We start from the raw sequence: 27,203 nt of genomic DNA, 5'->3' as shown, positions 1-27,203 counted from the left end.
TCACATAGCATAATACTTATTAGAAATACAAAATCTTCCAGGCAGATTACAAGTGTAAAACATCTGATACTTATAAGCAGATATCTCAGATGTTGAGGTCTTAAGAAATATCTTTAAAGAAAAAAGATTTTCATTATGCCAATACAGTTATCATTGCAAAATAGTTAACTAATATTCAGTAACTGTTAAGACATACTGTTGATTCCAAATTATATTTCAAACACACACACTATATACATTACACTGTACTTTTTATTGAGACACATGGATTTTGCTGTATTTTCATATAATGTACCTGTGACAGCTGCGGCCTTTTCCAGCTGACAGGGACCAAGGCATTGGAATTGGACCCAGATGAAGTTGAAGAAGTGCTCCGAGTGACAGCAATGACTTTTGGCTTCCCATTTCTGCCAGCTGCACTGTGCTGATCACCATATTTATTCCCAATAATTGGGGTCTGCCAGATGAAAAATAAAATAAAATCAAAGAATCATAGAAATACAGGGCTGGCAGTGACCACAAAAGGTCATCTAGTTCATCCCCCCTGAACTAAGGCAGGATTAAGTATACCTATTCCATCCCTGACATGTGTTTGTCTAACTTGTCTAAATGTTAGTTTCAAATTCAAATATTTATTAGTAAGACATTATTATCAATTTCAGAACTACTAGTAGTATTACACTAAAACTCAGTTTACTAATTTAATTTCGTAAGCAACAGCAGAACCTCATATGTGATTATACTAAGCACCCACACACCATAGGTGCAGCATGAGCCAGAATACGAAGAACATACCCATATTTTGCATGAAGTTGTATCTTGCATATTTGCTGCCCCCCACTCCTGTTTAAAAATATGTAAGCTTGACACAGGAAAGCCAATCTTTTTTCAAATCTCATCTTAAAATATATCTGGGCCAACACCAGAACACAGGATCTGAACTCTCTCAAGCTTTGGGAAGTTGGTTATGGCCTGTTAATGTACTCTTTTTTGCCCCCTTTTTTTAAACTGGCCCCAAACTCTACTATTGGCTTTATGACTAAATGAAGGATTTTGTGAAACAGTTTGTTTGAAATGCAAAATATGTAACAAGGTGTGTTTATAAAGTATAAAAACACATTTGGTCTAGTTTGACAACCTAGTGACTTCAGTGAGAAATGTACATGTAAAACTTGCACTCTACTCGTTAAACAGTCAGAGAAAATACATCAAATTCCACAAAAAAAAAAATCTGAGCTTGTTTAATGCAAAAATTACTGCCCATTTTACTGTTGATAACCACAGCCCAAAATGAAAATTCTAATGCACTAAAATTTGTGACCCGAACTCTGTCCCAGTTGGAATGTAATCTGAATCACAAAATAATTTATGTACAGCTGACATTTTTGGTTTGTATATATGCACCATATTATTTTCCACAGATAGCTGAAGCCCTTTTAGGTCAAAGTTGATGCTACTGGTGAGAAAGATGCAATCTTGACTGAAGTTTAGATAGGCTGCTTTATGACAAGACTGGAATACACTGGATAGGATTAAATTATTTTTGAGATAAAAATGGAATATACAATTCTTGGCAAATTATGATGATTAAGGGCTTGGCAGTGCAACCCTTATATTGGTGACCACTTTCTCATGTGAGTAGTCCCATTGACTTTAATGAGGCTAGTCCAATGAGGAAGTGCTCAAAGAGGAAGGATTACACAAATTGAGCCCAAACAGGACCCAAAGTTCACTTTTCAGTAGTAGTCTAATTTAATTAAGTCTGACAAATAAACTACTTAGGAGTTTAATATTATTAAATCTTAAAAACTGGTTTGTATTTATTTTTTTTCTAATTACATCTTTCAAAACTCTTGCATTATAAACATGAGTAATAAGAGAATCTCAGATTGTAATATGATGTCATTATTACATTCCAATTATAGATAAGAATTACCTCTGATATATCAAAATGAAAATCTAAGGTCTTCCCAGGTAGTTCCTTGGAGACATTATTAAACATTTTTGTGAATGAGATTTCAGGAGAACCTATATCACCTCCATAAGATTTTGGAATATCATTAGGTACAACGAGACTTGCTGATCGAGACACCACCAGTTTCAAAATATTAAGGGCCTCCTTCCAGTATGGACTCTACCAGAAAATAAAATGTACACACATTACAAAATAGTTACTTCCAGTAAATGTAGCAATCTATAGCACACAGCAGACTTTGTTCATGATACTTTAGGTGGACAGGTGTTAATCACAGATTTTTCCGTTTTAAAACACGTACAGAAAAGCTCACCTCTTTCAATATCAATGTGTACCCTTTGTATATATAAGTCTGGAAGGCACAAAGCAAAATATGGCAAAATTTCAGCTGCCATGTTCACTCCAGGCAATGAATAGCATAAAACTGTCATTATACAGTGCATTAAGACATTACATGAAGGAATGTGCCTTGAAAGTGTCTGATGTATGTATGCATTGTGATAAACACAATTGTTAGAATGTGTTAGTCAGATATAAAAAAAAAAATTTGTGATAAAGAAATGAACTTTATATAGTGAAATAATACTTCCTAACATTTCTACAAACAACTTGTCCCAGTGTTCTGTATTCTAGATTAAGGCCTTATGGTCTGTAAGGGGCAGAGGATAGTAGGGATGGGGATATACCCTGCATTCTGCTTCCTCCTCAAGGAGAGAGACAATAAAGTGGAGATAACAGAGCATACAGGAAAGCAGGTAGTAGAGCAAGGAAAGTGAGAAAAGGAGTCTTTGGAAGTAGCAGAAGGGGAGGCATTGGAGAAAAGGTGCATAAGGAGGGAATGGTAGCAGCATGAGGGTGTTCCACGGCTCTGCACATCCCATGAGGCTCGCTGCCTTCTCTCCTGATTAGCCTTGGAAAGGGTCATCTGGGCATCACCCAACTGCAAGCCTTAGGAAACGTGTTGGGGACCGTTATTAGACTGCAGATTAGAACAAACCCAAATAGAGTAGTTGGCCTCCTTTCAAGTCAAAATAGTATAATTGGGAAACTGACAATCTTATTTAGACTTCTCATTTGGTTGATGATCCAATTTTAGCTCACAAGGCTTGTGCATGTTTTGGGGAGTAGGACTTTGGTTGACACCTGAGGAATATTCTAAGACACCTGAGGGTGATGATTGAGGGCCCCAATGAGGATCCTAATGCCTATAGGATAGTGGTCTCCAACCTTTTTACACATAAGATCACTTTTTGAATTTAAGTGCAACTCAGAATCTACCCTGCCCTTTCCCCAAAGCCCCACCCTGCTCACTCCATCCCTCCCTCTCCCCAACCCTCACTCATTTTCACCGGGCTGGGGCTGTGGGTTGGGGTCCATGAGGGGGTATGGGCTCTAAGAGGGAGTTTGGGTGCAGGAAGGGATATGGGGGTGCTGAATGGGCTCCACGAATGGGCTCAGGGCTGGGGTGCAGGCTCCTGCCAGGCAGCACTTACCTCAGACAGCACCCAGTCAGTGATGCAGCGGGGCTAAGGCAGGCTCCCTGCCTGCCCTTGCCCCATGCTGCTCCCGGAAGGGGCCAATGTGCCCCTGCGGGGGTATGTGGCTCCACACACTGCCCCTCTCTGCAGGCACCACTCCCGTAGCTCCCATTGGCCACAGCTCCCCGTTCCCAGCCAATGGGAGCTACAGAGGTCGTGCTTGCAGGCAGGAGTGCACAGAAACCCCTGCTCCTCCGTCCCACGGGGCTGCAAGGGCATGCTGGCTGTTTCCAGGAGCAGCGTGGTGCCAAGGCAGACAGGGAGCCTGCCTTACGGCAGCCCCGCTACACTACCAGACTTTTAGTGGCCTGAGATTGTGATCAACAGGGAGAGTCTCCAAGATCGACCAGTCAATCACAATCAACCGGTTGGTGACCAATAGGGGGTGGGGTTTGAGTACATCTCAGTAAACATCCTATTTACCCAGTTGGCGCTCTAACTCCTGTGTTCCTCTTAAAGTCTGCAGTAGTGGGTCTCACCCTCCTGGGGACCTCAGGAGATTTACAGGAAAGAAAGGAGCAAAGCTGCAATACATTGAAGGGGCTGATTTTTTTTTTTTTGGTCCATTCTCCCACTTCCTGCAGACTCCACGAGGTTCCCAGGAAGAGATATCCTTGCTTCTACTTCTTAGATTGTATGCACGAGTAGGGTTCTCTTCCTGCGGACTTCAAAGTCAGAACAAGAAGAATGTCTCTACAAACTCACTGCTTTCCAAAATTTCATATTAGGTGTACTTTAAAACTAAGGAAATGCCACAGACAAAATCTTTATTAAGATGGAGACAAAGCTGCAGACAGATATCAGTTATTTAAATATATATCACCTTTCAAGAATGTATGAATTAGAAAACATTAGAAAGCAAGCAAATTAGGTGTTAAAGTTAGTGCTCTCATTAAGAAGTGCATCTCTTATTCAAACAACCACCACTGTTGTGTCTTTTTTAAGAGTGACTTAATGCGGATATATTTAGATAAGGTTTAAGAGAGAAAAAGTAATTAATGTAAGGGTTATGACACTTGCCACAAATAATAGTTGCACCATAAAAGTATCCTTAAGGTATTTAATTAAAAAATTGTTTCTACGTGAATTTTTAGGTTAAAGCTGACATAATTATTTACTGGACAACTGATGTATTAGGTAGTTAGCTTTGTATGTTTGCAAATCTTGCAGACTGAAAACAGATGTAAGGGTGAAAAAGAACTCCAAAAAATATTATTTTACAACGGGGGTATCTATATGCAGAATGGGGATTATAATATTTGAATATCAATTTGCTTTTGTTTTCTCTGTACTTAAATCACAGCTATATTTACCAGCAATTTTAAGTACATACTGAAAGATTTTGTCAAGAAATTGTATTTTTTATTTTATAAAAAATTATTAATAGAGCAATATTGCAATTAACATGATAAAATATTTTTTAAAAACCTAAAAAAAATAGGTAATTCTGGATATTGGATAATACCCCTTTAAAAGAGACTACTGTCTAGGAAAGAGATTACAGAAGCTTTCTATATATTTAGTATGTGTGTGAATTTGAGAGTGAAGTTGGCCCTCTTCTATTATTTTTATTTATTTGTATTACTGTACCACATAGGAGCCCCTCTCATGGACCAGAACTCCGCCCGATTAGGCCGGGGCATAGCCACGAGTGGGCCTGGGTGGGCAATGGCCCACCCACTTAGCATCCAAGACAACCACCACCCTGCCAGGCTCTGTTCCGGCCCCAGTGCTTGCCCCGCTCTGCGTTGCAGTGGGCAATGGACACACTGGCCAGAGGGCCCCCAGGGGCCAAGGCGCACATCTGGGGAGTGAGTTCAGGGCGCAGGGGCTTGCCCCACTTAGCCTGCCCGGCACTGCAGCCGGGGAGCGTGGTTAGGGTACGGGGGCTTGCCCGCCCACAAGCCCCCGCATCCCAACTTCTCTTCCTGGCTGGAGCGCCTTACAAGTGGACAGAGTGGGACAAGCCCCGCACCCCAACCCCGCTCCCCGGCTGGAGCACCGAGCATATAGGTGGAGCGGGACAAGCCACTGCACCCCAACCCCCCTCCCCGGATGGAGTGCTGGGCAGGCAGGCTAAGCAGGGAAGCCCCTGCACCCTGACCCCACTCCCCAGATGCACGCATGGGCCCCCAGGGACCCCTGGCCAGCATGTCCATCGCCACTGCAAGGCTGGCTGGAGAGGGTGAGGGGAAGCAGCTCCGATCCCTCCTGCCCCTCCCTTGCCCCCCTCAATGCCCACCCACCCACCCAAAGTCAGGGCCCACCCAGGTGTCCCATCCTAGCTATGCCACTGTATTAGGCTCTGTACAAACCCAGAACAAAAAGATCATCCCTGTGCCAAGAAGTTTACAATCTAAATATAAGACAAGAGACTAGCTGGACACGGACAGATGGGGGGAGTACAAGGAAACAATGAGACAATATTAACCTGCATGTAAGGCAGTGGTCTCTGCCCATGAGTGAAATTACCCATTGTGAAAATTTGTGTAGGCATCAGAGTTTTGAGGAGGGATTTGAAGGTGACTAATGATGTGGCTGTGTAGAAGCACTTACCAAGTGTGTGGGGGCAGCATGGAAGAAAGCATGAAGGTATTTGTGCTTCTATATGAAAAGTAACCAAAACCACTGAAGCAGTTTCTATTGGAACAAACATTTTAAAATTATGTACTAAGGTAATATTGCCTTAGTCGTCCAAAGGATTGTATTGTGAATTGGTACTTGAAGTAAGGAAGCAGTTTGCTCAAATTTAAAAGTGCTCCAGGAAAGTGGCTCTATTTTCCTCTTCTTCCTTCTGCCATTTCAGAATTCAAGCAGCTTTACTGAAGTCTTTTTTCAAATCATCCAAAATTGTTAATTTCATTTTAAACAGCAAGTTCACAACCAAACAGCTGAACTAGATGGATTTTTGCCAAGATTGTTGCTTTATTTGTTCTAATGCTATTTTAAAAGCGATTCAGCAAAATTTTGAATAGATGATATATCTTCCTGCAGCTTTACTTTAACTATTTAGACTTCAGTGCAGGTTAAATTTAACAATATATACATAAAAAAGGTTTTATTCTTTAAATCAGTTTCAGACACCCCCCACATAAACAAAGCAGAAGCATCTACAAGCATTTTATATGGGGTCAGGCTGAAGCAGCCTTTGAAGTAATCAGGACAAGAGTACGAGAACACAACAGGAAGCATATGGGCTAAGTGCACTCTCTTTAATTGAATACTGATGGCCTTCAAAATAGTGAGCAGTTCCAGCTGGGAAGATGGTGGGGGGAGGAGAGGAGAGAAAGCGAAAACACATCAGAAGAAGCATATCAGCAGGGTGAGCTTTTATGTTGCTCAAAGTTTTAGGATTCTCCCTGACTGAAAAAGCTTCAGTCTTTGAAAATATATACACAGTTGCTAAACAACATTTAAATATATGGCAATCTCTTTATCAACAGTATGTTTCACACCTTTGTAAAAATGATTTTTTCTTAAATAAAATAATAAATAAAAGTTACTTTTTAAAAGTTACTATTTTATAAGATAAACAATCACTCTCCAAATTGTAGTAATAACTGAACCTTTACTGGTAATGGATATCTGTTGGCCTTCAGTCTTATGGTGTGCCCAATGCTTGTGTACATCTCACTACAAATGTACGCAGTCTTGGGTAGTTCTTTACTAAATTTAATTATTAACAGTAGATTCTCACTGTAGAGTCCTGAGAAACTAGCCAATCCTACCATATCTAAAGCATCATAAAAATGTTTCTTTTCTTTTCCTTTTTCACTTCGTGTTATTGAAAAGAACAAATTCTACTCTGCCAAAGCATCCAGCTACGACTATGTACTTTTCTTTCATTACCACCAGCATTCCAACAGCTAATTTCTTCTTCACATAAATTACTAATTAAGATTATATTCAACAGAGATAAAAAAAAGTGTTCCTAAAGAAGTTAAAGGTGAAGAGAGCAGATGTCAGGCCAGCAAACTATGGTTACATTGATCATCCAGTTATGCCTAATGTCTCCTGACAAGAGGACAATAACTAAAGTGCATATCTATCATAACAAAATTTCCAGAGAATACTACTCTTCCTGGTTAATTACGATTAAGCCATTTTGTGGAACTACATTTCACAATAAAGTTGAGGGATAAAGAAAAAAAATCAGAACTTTGTAGATTGAAATGATTATACACTTCAGGCATTTTTGTGAAGTTTTTCTATAAAAAGCCAAAATTTCTTCCAGGGATTACATTTTCTATAAACTGTGTTGCAAATGTGAAACAATGAATTACCAGAGGCATAATTTTGTCATGGTTGCTATCATCTAAAGAAATGTACTTGAATTTCATGAAGCTGTACTTTAATGTGTCTGTGTCCAGCTGAGGAACATTAATATTGGTGCAAGTAGTTCAAATAAGCATTTAACTGTGAAGCTTCTCTTTGAAAACAAATATGCCTAAAGAAGGAATTTCTGCAGTATTTGGATGTAAACATATTCCCTTATTCACAAAATTGCACTCTAATAGCTGAAAGCTCATATTTTGTTATCACTATATACATAGAGGCCCAAACCTGTAAATAGATATTTGTGTAAATTTACTCTTGTAAGTAGTTCCATTAAAGTCAGTAAGTCTACTAATGTGAGTACAGTTAAATACATAGGCAAGTGTATACAGGTTTGGGTCCACTACTTATAAAACAAACACTACTGGATTTCACTTAGCGCTGTCATCTTAGTAAAGTCAAGTGACTATATTTTTCAATAATCTGCATTCAAAAATAGTGCTAAGTGCATCTGCATGAAATTTTTCTTGACTTCATAAATATACAATGTTTTCTGGTTATTTACATTTTCAGAATACATACCTGAACATATTTACCAATAACCTTTATGATCTCCAGATTAAACTGCTTCACTGGTGCTGCAGACAGGTCAATATGACTCAGAAGACTGTAAATGATTTGCAATAAAGATTGCTGCATACTGGATAACCCTTTCTCTAACAGCTAAAAATAAAATTGAAAAAGTTCATTTTAATCAGGTTGCTTGATGGCAGCACACAGTACAAAGGTCATAATATAATAATAAATGCTAGCTAACTTTGATACAGATTTCCTTTTTCCCTTTTATATTTATGTGGTAAATTAAAGATTTATTTCAAAACTTCAAGATCTGGCTTGGAAAAGAGAATACAGCAGAATACAACTCTTCTAAATCCCAAAGCTCCCTGAATTTATATGTATGTTTCTTTAACAATACTGTACAAGAACAGGAAAAACTGCAAATAATGTTATATACAGGACTTTTGATCTATAAGGCTTACAGAAGTTTGATCCATACAATTGCTATGGTCTTTATCAATAAAATATTCACAAAAACTCAAAGATTCATACAGGGGAAAATAAAAATCAAGAGATACTGGGGTTGTCAGTTTTAAGCAATGCATTTTAAGGGCCAGTTCTGGTAAGCTCTCCATGCAGAGCACTTACATTAGAGGCAGTTCTGCACATGGAGGGCTTGCAGAACTATTCACTAAATTTTGTGTGCTCAAAACAATTAGAAAAATATGCCACACAATATTTACTTCTTTACTCTCTGATTAAAATTTATTTTCTACTGAGAGCAACTTTAAATTACAGCTTAATGTGGATCAGAAAATTTCTTTTAATATATATTCTAAATATATTTCTTTAAAACCGAAATATATGTACTTTATCGAGACTTTGATAGGAATGAAAAAGAAGCAAAAGCAGCTCTGTGCCAGTAACTGATGTAAAGGGACAGAACTTAAGATTTATTGCAAAATATTACTGCCATAAAAAAATGGACCTGCCATTGGCGGGATGACCATTTCAATTTAAAAATTCAGATTCACTACTCAAAAATGGTTTTAGCCACCCTCTCCCCTCCAAATCCTACTATCTTTTAATATCACTTTTATTCCATAGAAGACTTTCTAAATATATTTTTAAAATTTTCAGGTGTGAAAAATAAAAAATGTGTCATCAATAAAGGCATGGTTTAAATCAGGCTGTCGAAATGAAATACATTTTCAGTAAAATTTACCTCTGCAAGATAAGTTACAAGGTTAAATGTGGTATCTGAGAAGGAGTCATGCAAATATCTACACACTACGTTAATCCAGTTAGAACAGTCTCTGGAATAACTGTGTGTACTGTATAAACTCATCATATGCGCCAAATTGGCAAGGGTTGGTGACTTCTCCTCTGTACAAACCTACAAAACAAAAAAAGACATTAATTTCCTTCACCCACTAAATTATTGAGTATATGGAATGTGTAATACTCTTCTCAAGTTTTAGGATTTATTTTTCAGTAACAGCGAGGACAAAGTAACCACAAGAACATCTATATTTTACAAAGTCAGGCTCAAGAATTTGAATTTACTGTAAAAATAATATAGAAAACTGATGAAGATTTAAAATTACTATTCAATATAAAAAAATGTGCAGAGTATTTACACTGTTAAAATAACATAACCACCTAGGGCTAGAGTCATGCCTTTGGGGGTAGCTGTACTGGAGGGGGTTTCACTAAGAGAGGGCAGCTGTAAAATCTGATCAATGAAGGCTGACTGGGAGGGGGTACATCTCCTGGCAGGCCTGGCTCTGTCCCCGCCTAGGCTGCACTTACTTTTCCACTCCACGCCATCCATACTTCTGGAGCTCTACAGCTTAGTTACAGGTTCCCTAGCAATGTGACAGGCACTCTGAGTGGCTTGCACCACGGCATCCATGCTTCAAGTTAAGTCTGTTTTAAACCAGGGAAGTCCGGACAGAAAAACTGGCACATGATGTTCCTACCGGTAACCGTTAAACTTTTTTACTGGTGGATAGTTCTCTGAAAACATCCACTCAATGTGCAGCTGCAGTCAAAAAAGCGAACAGACTGTCGGGAATCATTAAGAAAGGGATAGATAATGAGACAGAAAATATCATATTGCCTCTATATAAATCTATGGTATGCCCACATCTTAAATATTGCGTGCAGATGTGGTCACCCCATCTCAAAAAAAGATATATTGGACTTGGAAAAGGTTCAGAAAAGGGCAACAAAAATGATTAGGGGTATGGAACGGCTGCCATATGAGGAGAGATTAATAAGACTGGGACTTGTCAGCTTGGAAAAGATGACTAAGGGGGGAGTATCATAGAGGTCTATAAAATCATGACTGGTGTGGAGAAAGTAAATAAGGAAGTGTTATTTACTTCTTCTCATAACACAAGAGCTACGGGCCACCAAATGAAATTAATAGGCAGCAGGTTTAAAACAAACAAAAAAGTATTTTTTCACACAACGCACAGTCAACCATGCTGATGATGCTCGTTAAAAAAATAATGCATTAATTAAATTTGTGACTGAACTCCTTGGGGGAGAATTGTATGTCTCCTACTCCGTTTTACTTGCATTCTGCCATATATTTCATGTTATAGCAGTCTCGGATGATGACCCAGCACATGTTGTTCGTTTTAAGAACACTTTCACTGCAGATTTGACGAAACACAAAGAAGGTACCAATATGAGATTTCTAAAGATAGCTACATCACTCGACCCAAGGTTTTAGAATCCAAAGTGCCTTCCAAAATCTGAGAGGAACAATGTATAGAGCATGCTTTCAGAAGTCTTAAAAGAGCAACACTCCGATGTGGAAACTACAGAACCTGAACCAACAAAAAAGAAAATCAACCTTTCTGCTGGTGGCATCTGACTCGGATAATGAAAATGAACATTCTTTGGTCCGCACTGCTTTGGATGGTTATCAAGCAGAACCTGTTATCAACATGGACACATGTTGTCTGGAACAGCAGCCGAAGCATGAAGGGGCATACAAAATGTTTAGCATAACTGGTATGTAAATACATGGCAATGCCGGCTACAAAAGTGCCGTGTGAACATCTGTTTTCACTTTCAGGTGACGTTGTAAATAAGAAGCGGGCAGCATTATCTCCCGTAAATGTAAATGGACTTGTTTGTCTTTGCGATTGGCTGAAGAAGTAGTACTGAGTGGACTTGTACACTCTGAAGTTTTACATTTTTTTGTTGTTGCTACATAACTGCATTCAAAAACAAAATCTACATTTGTAAGTTGGACTTACATGATAAAGAGATTGCACTACAGTACTTGTATAAGGTGAATTGAAAAATACTATTTATTTTGTTTGCCATTTTTACAGGGCAAATATTTATAATAAAAATAATATAAAGTGAGCACTGTACACTTTGTATACTGTGTTGTAATTAAAAATCAATATTTTTTAAAATGGAGAAAAAATCCAAAAATATTTAATACATTTCAATTGGTATTCTATTGTATAACAGTGCGATAAAAAGTGCGATTAATCATGATTAATTTTTTTAACAATTAATTTTTTGAGTTAATTGCGTGAGTTAACTGCAATTAATCAACAGCCCTACTAATAAAAGTTCATATGTATTTTAACTGCCTTAAATGAAATAAGCGTTTGTCCTTTTTGAAAAAAAGTTAATTACATTGCTCACTGCTGATCTTCATTTAATCTTCCCCTCCCATCAGTTCTCTTTCTCTATCCTCCTGCTCTTCTGCATATACTTTGCTGTTGCCTGCACCCTTCTCCTCCTCTCCCTTGAACATGCCCTAACACCTAGTCCTTTATTCTATCTGTTCCCCTGGACATATATCTAGCTGTCTTGTTCCCTTCTTCTCGGGACATTCCCCTCCCTCTGGTAACTGGCAGCTCCATTCACACTATGGATCCTGTGCCTGAGGGCAGTTTTGTTCCTCTCCTGCTCTTATAACAATACCACTACCTAGCTCTTACATAGCACTTTACAAAATGAGGTCAGTATGATTATCCCCATTTTACAGATGGGGTAACTGAGACAGATTCTGGAATAGAACTCAAGTCTCAATCCAGTGTTCTATTCAGTAGGTCACACTGCCTGCCCTATTGTATAGCTGCCATCTTATTTCCATTTCCATGCTCTTCTTTCCAATGAAGTGCTCTGGGGACCACCAATAGACCATGGATTCATTTGGGAACTGCTGGTGCATATTTTACCCCACTTTCATAAAGAATACAATTTAAAAAGTCATTTAAATCAATTTTCCACAAGATAATCATTGTTTTCAAGTAACAAAAACTGTACATTACTTGTTTTTCCAAAACACACCAGTCTCAAAGGTAAGGACCATTTCCTTACTAGAATTAAACTGTGAAATACACTTGAAAATTAAAAATTATAAATGTGATTTAAAGAAATTAAGTTCACTAGCTGTGACAACCATCTCTTTTTTTTTTAATTTAAAAAAAAAAAAAAAAGTCTTTTGCAACACTAGCAACAGGAAGAATTGCTTCTTACCTTCCCAATTTATAGGTTGAGCCTAATGGCTACTCTGATCCTATAGAGGAGTACTTAGAGCCTGATCCAAAGACCACTGATTTCAGTGTAGATACTCCCCCTGACTTCACAGAACTTTAGATAAGGCCCTTAGAGAACAATTACTTCTCATTAACACAATTATTATAGATAGGTCTTAGACATGGAAGAAGAAAATTTACTGGAAAAGCAGCATTGTACTACTTTAGAGAGATAATTGGTATGAAAGGTACATCTCTATTTTGGCTGTAAAAGTGAAAGTCTAAGTTGTGAATAATTCCCTGAATGTTATTTTAAAAAATATTTACATACCTTCGCTATCCTGTCTGCTGTTTCTTTACAGAACTGAGTTGGGTTATCAAAATGTTGGATTAGATGAGGCAGTAAGCACAAGATGTTAAGAGGAAATCCTGCAGACAAACAAATGGTGCTGAAGTTATGTGAGCACACAACGAACTTTTAGTATTTTAAAAATAAGATCTCTGTAACCAAAACTGCTTTATTATTTAAGATGGAAGTAGAATGATCACCTAATCAGTTAAACAAAATTACTAAGTAACCTGCTCTTATTCAGCACAATGGCAAGCTCTTAAGAGAATATGCAAAGGTTTAGAACAGCACTAAACCAAGGCCACTATGACTAAATGGTTTCAGAAGGAAAAAACTGATGTATGTTCTTACTTACTTTGGAAACAAATTTACTATAATGTAATATACAATTCCAATCTTCCAGTAGGTTTACTCAAAGAAACTCTTTGCACCGGGTCTCTAGACAAATGATCATAATCTACACTGTACCTAGTGTAACAATGCTGAGGCCCACGGGATTTACTTTTGCTCTTCACTGACAATGTATATCACTACTGATTTTAATACCAAAGATTAATTTATTTTTCAGTTAACCTACTACCAAATTCAATATGGTTACATATAACTTCATTAAAGATACCTGCTAATTGGGAGGGATCAACCAATGTATGTTTGGAGACCGTGATGAGTTTACTGAGGAGGTGAACAGTCATTTCCTGTGTAGACACTGAGGTAAAGCCCTTAAGGAAGAGCTGCTGAAGACCTGGAAAGTTATTCCATTTCAGTTTACTCTGCACCTTTTCTATCTTCTCCCGACTCTCTGATTTATCAAGAGACAAGTGAATAAGCAGTTTGTTGAGCAGCCTGAGAGCCAGGAGGTATTCATATTCATAATCCGATTCTAGCAAGGATGCTGCAATCCAAAATATGGTGGCCATCAGGTTGATGGGATCAGTAGTGGGCTGCACATCATGCATTCCTCCCTCTCTCAGAGAGGAGAGGCTTCTAGTCCTTGCTAAGCTTCCACCATGGTTTATTCTTCCATCCATTATATCCAGTGTGTTGCTCCGTCGACGGTCACCTCTCCGGTCACCAATTAAACTCAGTCTCAAAGAGTTACTCCTTGCATTGCTGTAATATCCCAAACAATTGCCACTACTAATAGGACTTGTGCTTAGATTTATCTGTCCAGTGCTTTTTCTGTTAGCTGCGTACTTGTTTCCCATTACAGGATCATAATATGAGGTTCTAAAATAAAAGCAATGAAATATATTATTGCATGTAAAACATCAGACCTTCAATAATGTGCATCCTAAAAAATAAGGGCTCCAAAAAATCAATCCTCCAGCACACGCAGAGTATATTTTATTATCAGTGAGTAGGTCTCCGGAAACACTTATATCATAATGAAGTTCTTGGAGAGAGGGAGACTGCCTTATTACTTCAACACCATAGCTAGGGAAGAAATGTTTTCCAGACATAAGAAATTACCAAGATAAGAGAGCCAACCAGGGATCTAGTACAATTAGACATATTGGTCAAAACTTGAAAAATGTCAGCTAGGAATGAAGATTTGGAATTCTCATCTATTTTCTTACAGATGAGGAAAGGGAGGGAATTAAGAAATGAGGTTATTTACGTGTCCTTATATTTCTCTTAAGGTAGCATCCTAGACAGATCCATATCTTCAATGCCTTTCATACTGAGACTCAGGAGCATTTACGAAAGATATCAACATTTTCTGGAACCCATTTTATGTGGATATACAGTATAAATGCCACATTGTAATCAATAACCTTCGAACTAAGCCTAAATTTATACAGAGGAACCCCAATAACCTATTTAATCTTTTGAGTAATAGAGGGGCATGTGAGTATGGATTATTTTTTCAGTTTATAAAACACATCTCTCAACACTAGTAGGCATATATATTAGATCCTAGAATACATCTCATTGCTCAAAAACACCTCCTTATACCACCCCAGAAATTCAACCCCTTGTAGTACAGGCCTTAAGTCCAAAACCCGAGTGAAAAGACATGGGTAGCAAATGCCCCAAAATTGAATAAACTTTTGAGCTTCGCCAGACCAGTGGGGAAAGCAAATTCCAGTCGGGGCCCTCCAAGGACAATGCCTTACCATCAGCTCCTAAAGTCTGGGACTTCGAGCCTGAACCTGTGAAGTACTGAACACCCTCAACTCCCATTATGGCCAGTGTTCAATGGTGAGAAATACTGTATATTTGCCAGGATTAAACACAAACAGAAGCAGTTTCTAAGCCTTTATCCAAGACCCTGACTACCTAGGGCTAACTCTTTGAATTGTACCCAGAAGCCAAATGGAAGTTAACACTGGCTACAGATCATATTTCATGCATCAAGTATCTCAAAGTATATCGGTAGCTGCATTCTGCACTAGATGAAGTTTCCAAGTTCTATTCAAGTGTACACATTTCAGTAATCCAATCTTGATATGAAAAAAAGCATGAATAACTGGCAAGAGCCTTATGTGAAAGTAACATTTGTAGCATAATATATAATTATGCTTGGCCAGGCTCATTTTCCTTTTAACACCGCAAGTCCTTGGGGGCAAAGGGAACCATAATATTTACAATGTAATTTTTCAAGTCTGCTCTCATACACAAGATGAGAACATTTTGAAAGTTTGACACAGAATGGGGAAGAAAAATTACAGACCTTTATTTACACTTTATAATAAAAAGCAACAAATTTGGAATGCCGAGTAGGCAGCTCTAAATGTGGTCTAGTATCTGCTGCAGTTGAAGGAATTTGGTTTACAAATTATTGTAATCCTAATTAATATAAATAATAACTACCATGATATAGCAATTTTCATCCAGAGATCTTATAGCACTTAAAAAAATTTAGTATCACTACTTACATTTTACAGATGGGGAAACTGAGGCACAGAGTGCTTATGTGACAACCACAGTCAGATAGGGTCTGATCCTAAAAGATGGTGAGTGCGCTCATTTCCACGAAAGTTAATCAGAACTGAAGGCACTCAATGGTTCACAGAATTGAGGTCCAATAGTTCAGCAGCACGGATGTGAACAAAACCCAGATCTAACAAATTTGATTTACAAATTCTCCCCTTCTTAATTGAGAAAAACACACTGATTTAGAAGTGCCTAATTTGCTCTATCACCTAGCAATAGAAAAAGTAATGAGTAACTGACATCAGTTTCAGGAAATTTGACTAAGAGCCCAAAGATATGAACATTTGAAAACAGCATGCTGTCCTTGTATTAAGTCTAAATTGAAATGATGGCAGAAACGTTTTTGATTATGAGTAATAAACAACTAATAGTTCCCATGAATACTGTACTTTGACTAGTATAAGTACTTACTGAGAAAGTGCAGATATAAGATCATAATGCTTCATGGTTTCAGCCAATGTATCAATGGCAGATTCTAGAGTCAGAAGTAGCTCTATGACAAAACCCTGAAAAAGGTCCAAGGTTATTATATGTTATAGTATGTACAACAGTGCAGATTGCGTAGGACCTCTTGATTGTGATATACAAATAGAACAAACAATGTTAGGGACTGATTCATAACTTTCTGATCTAATTTCATCATGATCCTAATGAGGCACGACTCAAATTAATGGTGCAAATTCAATATAAAACAAAGAACAGTATACAATTTAATTTTAAACTAGTTAATGACACAATCAAAATTTATTTGTGTTATATTCTCTGGTCCAATACTTCTCACAAGATAACTATCAAGTTCCATTATTCCACTGGGTGTATTTATACTTTATGACTTAGTCCCTCTTTTTGTGGTTTGAATAGGATAGTCAATTTCTTTTGCAAGGAGTGACATAGGATAAACTGTAAAGATACAATATATTGCTGATAAATCTAAATATCGGTACACACTAAAATTGTTGTTTCTTCTTTAATATTATATTGTTTTATTTTAAAATACTTGAGGCATATTTTGAATTATAAAAAGTATGGGTGCTGCCAGGAAGCCGATTACTTCACCTCAGACATCTAGTTCAGAGTGCAGAGTCTCTGAAAGTAAATGTTTGGAAACTACAGGGTTGCTTTTGAAAACAAAGTGCTCAGCATAACCACGAATTATTTTTGTTTTGTTCTTCAAAAGTGAAAATTCAAAGTGTTACAGAAGTTAAATCCGATTCCAGTCACATCACTTTTAATACCCCTTTCTTCTTCATTTAAGGAGAAAATGCAGCTAAGCCCATCATACTGCTTTTATCTTTTATTATGGTATTAAAAATACAATTAAAATATTGTTTAATAAAATGGGAAAATTGTAAGTGAGATGGCTGCAGGGGAGAGAAAATAAGAAAATATGTGAATACCTGTGCTTCTTCTCCTGCATCTCCTACAGTTTCTACAAGCCTGGAGAGAATGTCAGAAAGCGTAGATGCAGAAAGAGGCTGCTTCAGAGCCCTGAAAATCTGAAACGATCTCCCAGCATAGTGTCGAGAGGAGCAAGAAAGTGCAGTTTGCAAAGCAACTTCGCTAAGATGGTGCTCCAACTGAAATCCTGCTACGAAAGCAAATGTATGTCCAAGTAACACAGCAGATTTAAAAAAAGAAAAGAAAGTTGTAATTATTACATACATTACCAGTGTTATTGCACACTTCTTTTTTCTACTGACAAGATTATTATAGCCACCTCTGTGTTGGCTTTTAAGTTAGTTTTATCTACTACTTCTTCTCCCTCACCCCCTTTGCTAAATTGGAATCCCTCATAAAGATCCATCCAATCACGTAACAGCTTTCCCAAAAACTTAAACAGAAGTATTAAATATTAAATTAGACAGATGGAAAGAAAGACACAAGATTTAAACAATAAATATCCGCAGTAAGCTTGTAATATACATTTTCTCTCTCTCCAAGCACACGTTATGTTGACATATCCAAGTCTGAACACAGTTATGAACTGTGTCACATAAAAGTGCAACATCTACTGGGTGAAAGCAGAAGCCTGGAAATCTATGTATATTTTCTTAAAGAGACGTTCTTATTTATTTCACAAAGATTTTTATCTTATTAAAATTCTACAATGTATTAACTCTTTTCTAACATACCTGAACTTGACTGCTTAAACACAGACACCACATGTTTTAGAAACACAGTTAACTGCTCAGCACTCTTTATACTAGGGTTCTTGGCTGAAACATCCTCATGATTCCAAAGTGGCCCTCTTTTCCTAGAAATATAAAACCCAACATATAACATAGCATAGCATAAAAGTATAAAACATTTTTATATTTATCTATTTTATATTGATCTCTATTATCATTATCTATTTATACAGTGCTTTTCACCTAGAAGAATTCCAGAAGACTTTATCAACTACATACAGTATACTGAAACAGATTTCTCAGGAATGAAATATGGCAGCTGTTAAAAAACGTGCAGCAATATTATATAGCAATTAAAACAAAAAACAAAGCAACATATTCAATCCAATTGAAACTGCAGGAGGAATTTAGGGAGGGGGGAATGTGTAGTTACCCTAATGGCAAGTGATTCTAACTTACGCTACACATTTGCAAAAATACCACAACCCAACACCACATTATTGTAAAGTTCTAGGGCTGTGTAAAAACTCTTTTTTAGTTTCCACAGTTTCTGCAAACCAAAATCTAGTTTTTGACCACTAAGTTCTATTTAGAGTTTCAGGTTTATATGTTCAGCCCTGCAAATCTGTGGATATCTGATTTATACCCATGGATCATTTTTGCAGATTGCAGATCGGATGCGGATACAAATTTTGTATCCTCTCGGCTCTATTTATATGACTCTGAAAGCACTAAACAAATTATCATATGAAAATAGGAACCCTTTGAAAGTTGCCAGTTTTAGAACTAAACTTTGCCACCAATTCCTACTTCCCCAGTCAACACACAAGCCCTCTCTTTCTCCAGGCCACCTTGAAGATCCATACAAACCCAGGTCCCACAACAGCCTTCAAGACCCTCTCTGATCAGACCTTTAAGTATCTTCTACAGGGAAGGATATGGGACTCTATTAAGCATGTAGCATATTCTGCAGCCCACCAAATCCCAGAATGTGATTCAATTGTCTTTAAAGGAAGCAGTTGTGAGACTGGAGTTGCTGAAGAGAGGAAAGGGTTTGAAACCCTGAAAAGCTTTCCCTGGGGAAGGGGATCCCCAGATCAGTGGGGAATTCACCAATCAATAGCCTTTTGAAGTCTCAGGAGGAGAGATGGCCAATCAACTGCCCTTAGGATGTAGAGAAAGTAGAATGGTTTGAAGGCTATTATATATACAAATAACACGCACATAACAAGAGAGTATTTAAGATCAAATTTAAGATCTTATTGATGATAAACAGAAGAGAAAAATAGTCAACTTCATGCCAAATAATATGCCATTTTGCCATATTTCCATACACCTTGACCATGGTTGATCTTGAAGTGTTACCTCGAGGTAATAAATTCCATGAGTGTTTTCACTTTTTCATCCTGCTCTACTGGAATGTCAACTTCATTGAGGATGGTGGTGTGCAGATGAGAAATGGCAGCGCTGGTATTTCCTAAACTGATGCTAGAAGAGGTAGAACTTGAACTAAGCCCTGAGTCTGTCATTGGGGAGGGCTGGTAATCAGGTATAAAATCATTAACACCTGCTGAAAGAAAAACAACTATGATTATATTATAGTTTGGCATTTTCACATCAGACTTCAAAAAATGTATTAGTATGATACACTGGTTCTCAAAAGATGCACTTTGATTAGGATAATTAAAATATTTTCAAACTGAATATACAGGATGCTCCTTTTCACCTTCTAGGCCATCAAAATAGTATCTGTTTGCAATGCCAACACTGAAAACATAAATTTTAAAACAATGTCATATGAATTACCCATTTTATGAGATAGGTTTCAAAAGAGTTTTCAGTATTTTACCAGTAAAGCCCTGATCTTGCAAACACATATATGCTAACTTTATGCATGCAAGGAGACTCAGTGAAGTCAACAGGCATGCCTAAGGTTAAGCACATGTATAAATTCTTGCATAATTGGGGCCTAAATAAATAATAACGAATAACCCATCCATAACTACAATCATAGTAATGACTTCATTTTTATATTAGTATTCTGGTGAAGTGACAACCCATCAGTCCCTGTACTTGTAGGCATCACATCCTTAACAAGTTGATTCAGTAGTTGAACTTGAAAGCATTACAACACACATGCTTGTAGAGTAGAAGTCAAGAGGACAAGCTGTTTCCTGATAATGCAGTTTGGCTTTTTGATTGAAATGTAATCTGATCACAAATGAATTTAATTATTAAACACTAATATGTAAGGCTGATTCACCAATAAGTTAGAGATGTTTTATGCCACTCTAGATGCATAAAGCTGCTCTAAAATCAGCTTAATCTGGCTACTGGCACATTCCCTCTTCACATGGGAACCATCTGCAAAATACAACCTGTATAGCTTCTATACCACCATTCTCCCAAGTACTGTAACAGGTAATGGAGCCAAGGAAAATGAAGGCACGACCAGAGTTTGTCTGTGTCTGACTAGCTGATGTCTGCAGTTGGAGTGCTGAGGGCCACTAGCACCCGATGTAGATCATTAGCCTTTGCTGTGTTCTGGACTGATGCATGCACAGCTGCAGGATTGGACTGTGGCGGGGGCAAAAGTGGCTTAAAGAAAACTTTGCAGCCAACCCCTGCATCAGTCCCCCAGCTTATGCTGAGCACTGTTCAGATGGAAGGAGAATTGGGTCATATATGGATAGTATTTCTCCAGTCACTGTTACTTTTATAGTATCTGTGTCCCTTAACTACATATTTAGGATCTGACCCCGCAAGTATCTCTGTGTGAATAGCCCCTGTATTCACATGGAGTCCTATTTAGACCAACTGGGTTCCACAAAGAGGTCTATCCGCACTTAGTATCTTGTCAGATGAGGGCCTTTGTCTCATCAAAAAGATGCAATCTATTAAAATTGTATAACTTGCCATTTTAATCAATTATTTAACCAGCATTTACTAGATCTGCTTGCAGGATTTAGTCTTAATATAGTTTTTAAATTATATAATGTTCTACTGCAAAATTCAAAAAGTATCAGTGATTCATGAAATAAAGCTGATATAGGATATTTTATTAAATTAATCACCTAATTTTAAGTTAAAAACATCACTATTATAATATTTTGCTTACTCCCCCATGTGGGGCTAATCTCTTGAACAATACTGTTTCAATCCTCAATGTGGACAGAACCTAAAAAAAAGTTTGCTGGCCTTCTCATCCTGATCTCTAGTGAATGTTTTTTCATGCTACAAACCCAACTTACATAACGTGTCTCTGGCCAGCTCTACTCAAGAGCCCAAGAACTAGAACAAGAGTGGTTTTATAGATCAGAACTGAATTGCATTTGGTAAAGTTCTATGGGTAAGTTTATACAAAATATGCCTGCAATATGCCTGGCTCTACCCAGTCCTCATATTCTCGACAACCAAATTTACATAAGAATTTACAAACTATTTTTTCTTCACGTAACACAAAACTACTTCCCAGATACAACAACATTGAAATAATATGTTGCATGGCAGGTGCTGCCATCTGCTGAAGAGAATATGAAATATCACGAGTCAACAAAATTAATCCTTGTTCACATTTTCCACAAATCTATGATACAATCAAAAGTGAAGTTTCATAAAAAATGTTTCCAGTGAAATTTACAGATCTCTCCTACTATATGATCATTTCAGATGATATATGTTTTCTCATATTCTTTGCACAACAATAAAAGCAAAGATCATGCTAAAATCTTGTAATATTTTTAAGGTATTCTATTAAATCATACAATGTCAAATGGCTTATGTCCAAAATTGAAAGTTTCTATAATGCATAGAGGAAATATCTCCCTATTTCTCCTTTAAAATCACAAAAAAGTAGTTGCTATTTTATATGACCAGCTGACAGTTTCCTCTGCAGTTTCCACAGCAGCAGCAAACCAGCAATTAACATTCAGCTGTGCCGCTACTGCTGATGACTGCGCACAAAATGTTAACATTTATACTAATTTTAGGTTAATGAAAAATTCAAGGAAGAGAGAAATTTTATCCAACTGGACAAAACTGGAAGTGAAATAAATTACAAACAATGGAGATTTTAATATTTAAATCCAATCAAAAAGTGACCTTCTGTGTTGTTTTAATTAATGAAACATGAACAATGTTGCTGTGGTTACCTGTGAAAGTATAATCTAAATGTGCAGTTTGCTTGACAGTAAGCACCCTGGGTTCATTAAACTCCCTGTTCCTGAGAAGGACAGAAGCAACAGACTGGACATTACTGTTGGAGCCCATCACTATCAACAAATGCAAAAGCAGGCGTTTACAATGCTCATACACTTCAGGGTGGTAGTGGTCAAACCCTAAAATTAAAGAGGAAAATAGAAAGGTTAATCAATTAAATATGCAATTAACTAAAATCAGCAACAGTCCTAGTGGTCTATATCAATCTCTACAAATGATATCTATTTTTGGTAAAGAAACATTCACCAACAACAAATGAAAATGATTTAGATTTTGGCTATTTGGAGAAACAGAGGATATGCTCCCTTCCATCTCCCCTTTTATTTTTTCTATAATAACTTCAATATATTAAAACTTTCTCTGGCTTTACTGTTTTAAAAAACATTACCAAGCTGAGCAAGAGGGTGTTTATATATTATGTTTATTTCATATAATAAACCAACTAGGCCAGGGGTGGGCAAACTTTTTGGTTCGAGCGCCACATCGGGGTTCCGAAACTGTATGGAGGGCGGGGTAGGGAAGGCTGTGCCTCCCCAAACAGCCTGGACCCTGCCCCCTATCCGCCCCCTCCTACTTCCTGCCCCGACTGCCCCCCTCAGAACCCCCGACCCATCCAACCCCCCTGCTCCTTGTCCCCTGGCCACCCCCTCCTGGTACCCACCCCTTGAACCGTGCCCCTCCCCCCCGGGATCCCACCCCCTATCCAACCCCCCCACTCCCTGTCCCCTGACTGCCCGACCCCTATCCACACCCCCACCCCCGACAGGCCCCCCGGGACTCCCACCCCCTATCCAACCCCCCCACTCCCTGTCCCCTGACTGCCCGACCCCTATCCACACCCCCGCCCCCGACAGGCCCCCCGGGACTCCCACGCCTATCCAAATCCCCCTGCTCCGTCTCCTAACTGCACCGCCCCCTATCCACACTCCCGCCTAACTGTCCCCCAGGATCCTACTCCCTAGCCAACCTTCCCTGCTCCCTGTCCCCTGACTGCCCCGATCCCTATTCACCCCCCCTTGACAGTCGTCCCCCCCCAGACTGCCACGCCGATCCACCCCCCCGTCCCCTGACCGCCCCCACGCCCCAGAACCTCCGCCCCATCCAACCGCCCCCTGCTCCCTGTCCCCTGACTGCCCCCCAGGACCCTCTGCCCCTTATCCAATCTCCCCGCTCCCTTACCATGCCGCTCACGCAGCAGGAACTCGCAGCCCCGCCACTCGGCCGGAGCCAGCCACACCGCCACATTGCCCGGCAGAAGCGGTGGGCCAGGGCACTGGTGGCGCAACGAGCTGAGGCTGCGGGGGAGGGGCCAGGGGCTAGCCTCCCCAGCTGGGAGCTCAAGGGCTGGGCAGGACGGTCCCGCGGGCTGTAGTTTGCCCACCTCTGCACTAGGCCATATTGTGGATGATTCCTGCCATTGCACAGGTACTAAAAAAAACCCACCATTTTTATTCAAACAAATTGAAAGACTCACCACACTGAAATATATGGAGCTGAAAACACAGGGAAGAACAACAAGAGAAGCACTGAGGACATTAAGTGTATTCCAGGCTAATTGCACGTTCTATACAAGAGGAGAAGGACAAGTGGCCCCAATGGACAGTGCTTTGTAAAGGAGTCCAAACTCTCATGCCCACTTGTATTTCCTACCTACATGTTTGTCTCAAGAAATAAGCAACATTAGGAACATGAAAAGATTCTCTGGTCCAGCACACTTGTCTGATTAATTGTACATGCTCAGAAGAAGAAAAAGCCAAATCAAGTGGGGATACAAATTCACGGCAGATGTATGCTGCCCAAGAGAGGCTGGGGGTGAAGGGCAGCAATGGACTATAATAAGGTGGAAATATGGCCAAAAGAGTACAAGAGAAAGGAGAAAAAGAGATGCACTAGTTTGTTTCCTATCACACAACAGACCAAATTTAGCTCTGGTGCAAATATGTGTAACTTCACTGAAGTAAATGCAGTTGCACTTGCTTACATCATGGCTGCATTTAGCCCAAAATGTTCTGCTTACAGGCATTTAGTATGTTTTAGCTTTTATATATTATCCACAGTGTTAATTTTAAAGAAGACACTTATTAGTATTGTATTTATATAAACCAAAATGACTGGGAAATGTTTTTTTTAAAAGTGGATTTTTTTCAACTTGAAAAAGTATTCTTCCTTTATGTTATAGGAAGACAGTTTTTAAAGTCAGATTGTCACAACAATATAGAAGACAGTAATATTTCATACACCAGAGACCCTTTCTGTACTTTCTGCAAAGATTTTATTGATAAATAAAGAATAAGAAATATTAAATCTCATTCAGCCTTGGAAAAAAAGACTAGTTATGTCAAAAAAGGCTGTTATTTTTAATTACTATAATCTTCAAAGCCAAGATTACAAGCTGCTGTTTTCCTCGATTTAAAAAAAAACCATGATATTTCAGTAATAGTTTAGTTACCTATAAAAATTGCATGAAGTAAAAGATGGAGGTAGCCTCCCCATTCCACCTTCACACTGTAGTCAATTATCAAATCAGTCAAAAGGATCACTGCTATGTTACACCTAAAGAAACAAAAAAATTGTTAAGAGATCAGAATACAACTGTTTACATTTTGAAGATCTGTAGGAGTTTTAAAGATACTCTTAACTAATATCCCCTTTTAAGACTATGAAAGTCTTAAAGGCAAGAAAGAAAAAACATAAAAATCACAATAAGCCACACAGCAGATGAGAAAAGCTTTAGTCCTCAAAATCAAAAGGTAGCTAAGACATCATAACTTCTTGAATTCTGAGCAACCCAGGAAATGTAACAAATAAGGAAAGGCTATTCTTATTTTACACAGCACATGCATGAAGACAGTAGTTTGATTTAAACTAATATGAACTGAATTGCTGTCCCTTTCATGTAATGTTAGTATTTACCTGTGAAGAGACATGCCTGGAGATGAAGTTTCAGGTAAATAATCCACCAGTGGTGACCAACAACCCCCAGTAGGTGGAAAGGGTAGAGGCTCTCCTTGATTATGCTCCATCACTTTCAGTCGCCAGTTGGAATACAGCGGCATTGAATCACCTATCAAAATACATTTATTTTTACTTTTCTTTTTGATTTGTCAATCCAAGCAAAATGTACAATTTACTAACAGTAATCTTCCACCTAATATTCTACATAGTAATAATTTAAAAAATGCCCCAGGATTTGAAGCTGTAGGTCCTGGGAAACAGAAGTGTCCAGAAGAGAAAAGCCATTCAGACAAAAGTTAAAACAAAGAGTAGTTTCTTACCCTATAGTCAATGTGGATCCCACTGTAAGTGCACAAGCAGCACATATGCAAGATTGGAATCTTTTGAATAAGGGTGTCTGTCAGGGTCATGTACACTTCCTGTGTCTCCTTATCCTCCCATGCAAACCCATAAAAGGCAGAACAACTCTAACCCCTGCTCAGTTCCCTTACAATTCAAAGTCCAGGGAAGCACAGAACTCCAAAAATGGGGATGGAGGGTGGGTTATGGGATCCATACTAACAAGACCTCAAAGAACCACAGTTATTGTAGGTAACTTCTTTCTTTGAGCATTTGTCAGTGTGGATTTCACTGTAGGTGACTAGCAACAGTACCCCTTCTGGACACTTAGATTAGGAGTATCAACTGCATCAGTCCAACAGGTTTGTAGAATTGCTCTCCCAAACTTGGCACTTGCTCTGGCAGCTCAGTACAATGCATAGTGCTTGATAAAAATCAGTGGGTTACTCCCTTGCAGATCTCTGAAACTAGCACATTTCTGAAGCAGGCAGAGGATACTGCTTGAGCTCTGGTGGGGTGAGGCTTGGCATTTGGTGGGAGAGCTACACCAGCTAACTGAAAAGACAGTGAGATACATTATGTTATCCACCTTAGATATTCTTTGTAATGAGATGGCCTGGCCTTTGGAATGGCCAGTTATAGCCAGAAATAAACAGAAAGACAGTCTGAACAGTTTGGTTCTGTTGATGTAGTAAAAAAAGGCTCTGGAAATGCCCAGTGTGTGCTGCTGCTTCTTTCCCAATGAAGAGGAGTTTTACTGCAAAGAAGAGAGGCATGTTAAATGATTAATTCAGATGGAATTCTGAGACCACCTTAGGAATTAATTTAGGGTGAAGTTTCAGGATCACATTAACCCTATGAAATACAATGTGGGGAGGGGATCAGCCACAAGTATTTGGCACTTACTCACTCTTCTGACTAAAGTCAACTAGGGAGACTGTCTTCAGAGCCAGATGAAGTACAAAGCATTCTGAAAGGGGACTCCATGAGTCTCAAGAAGATGACATTGAGGTGCCAGGCAGGAGCAAGTTCCCTGACCAGTATAATGTAGGTAACAGGCCCTTCAGGAACTCTGATACCATTGGGTGAGAGAAGACCAAGCATGACTATCCATCGATGGCAAGCTGAAACTGCTGCAGCTTGGACCTTAGTGGTGCTAAACAAAAGCTGTTTCGGATGCAGGAAGTAGTTGGGAGCCTTTGGTACCAAAGCCTGCATAAGGTCCAGCCCATGGTGGGTCACCCCTATTGAGAACCTCTTCCATTTTGATGAAAAGGTCCTTCTGGTAGATATCTTCCTGTTCTGTATCAGGATGTCCTGGACTTGTCTAAAGCAAACCCTATCCACGGTACTTAACCAGACAACATCCTGGTTGTCATCCAGGTGGGTCTGGATGGTGAATCTTCCTATGGT

The 27,203-nt window shown here is 38.7% G+C and overlaps 1 protein-coding gene across 8 annotated transcripts in view; it reads right to left on the bottom strand.

Moving 5' to 3' along the window:
* Positions 1–27,203, bottom strand: part of LOC144930508 (protein furry homolog-like) — a 224,732-nt gene that overhangs the window by 74,057 nt on the left and 123,472 nt on the right. For 4 of the 8 annotated variants that reach the window (XM_078852557.1, XM_078852551.1, XM_078852555.1 and 1 more), the window contains 13 exons: positions 25,410–25,560; positions 24,946–25,049; positions 22,430–22,615; positions 19,644–19,848; positions 18,282–18,403; positions 17,547–17,737; positions 16,561–16,655; positions 13,832–14,439; positions 13,195–13,292; positions 9,572–9,742; positions 8,371–8,511; positions 1,937–2,134; positions 296–457 (listed from right to left, as the gene is read on the bottom strand). In XM_078852557.1, coding sequence (XP_078708683.1) covers positions 296–457; positions 1,937–2,134; positions 8,371–8,511; positions 9,572–9,742; positions 13,195–13,292; positions 13,832–14,439; positions 16,561–16,655; positions 17,547–17,737; positions 18,282–18,403; positions 19,644–19,848; positions 22,430–22,615; positions 24,946–25,049; positions 25,410–25,560 — 2,432 coding nt within the window. The remainder of the gene's footprint in view (positions 1–295; positions 458–1,936; positions 2,135–8,370; positions 8,512–9,571; positions 9,743–13,194; positions 13,293–13,831; positions 14,440–16,560; positions 16,656–17,546; positions 17,738–18,281; positions 18,404–19,643; positions 19,849–22,429; positions 22,616–24,945; positions 25,050–25,409; positions 25,561–27,203) is intronic. The other 4 variants (XM_078852554.1, XM_078852558.1, XM_078852553.1 and 1 more) reach the window with 3 other exon arrangements.

This window comes from Lepidochelys kempii, chromosome 4 (genome assembly GCF_965140285.1).
Source record: "Lepidochelys kempii isolate rLepKem1 chromosome 4, rLepKem1.hap1, whole genome shotgun sequence".
Classification (NCBI taxonomy): domain Eukaryota; kingdom Metazoa; phylum Chordata; order Testudines; family Cheloniidae; genus Lepidochelys; species Lepidochelys kempii.
This window is presented reverse-complemented; position numbering and strand designations above follow the sequence as displayed.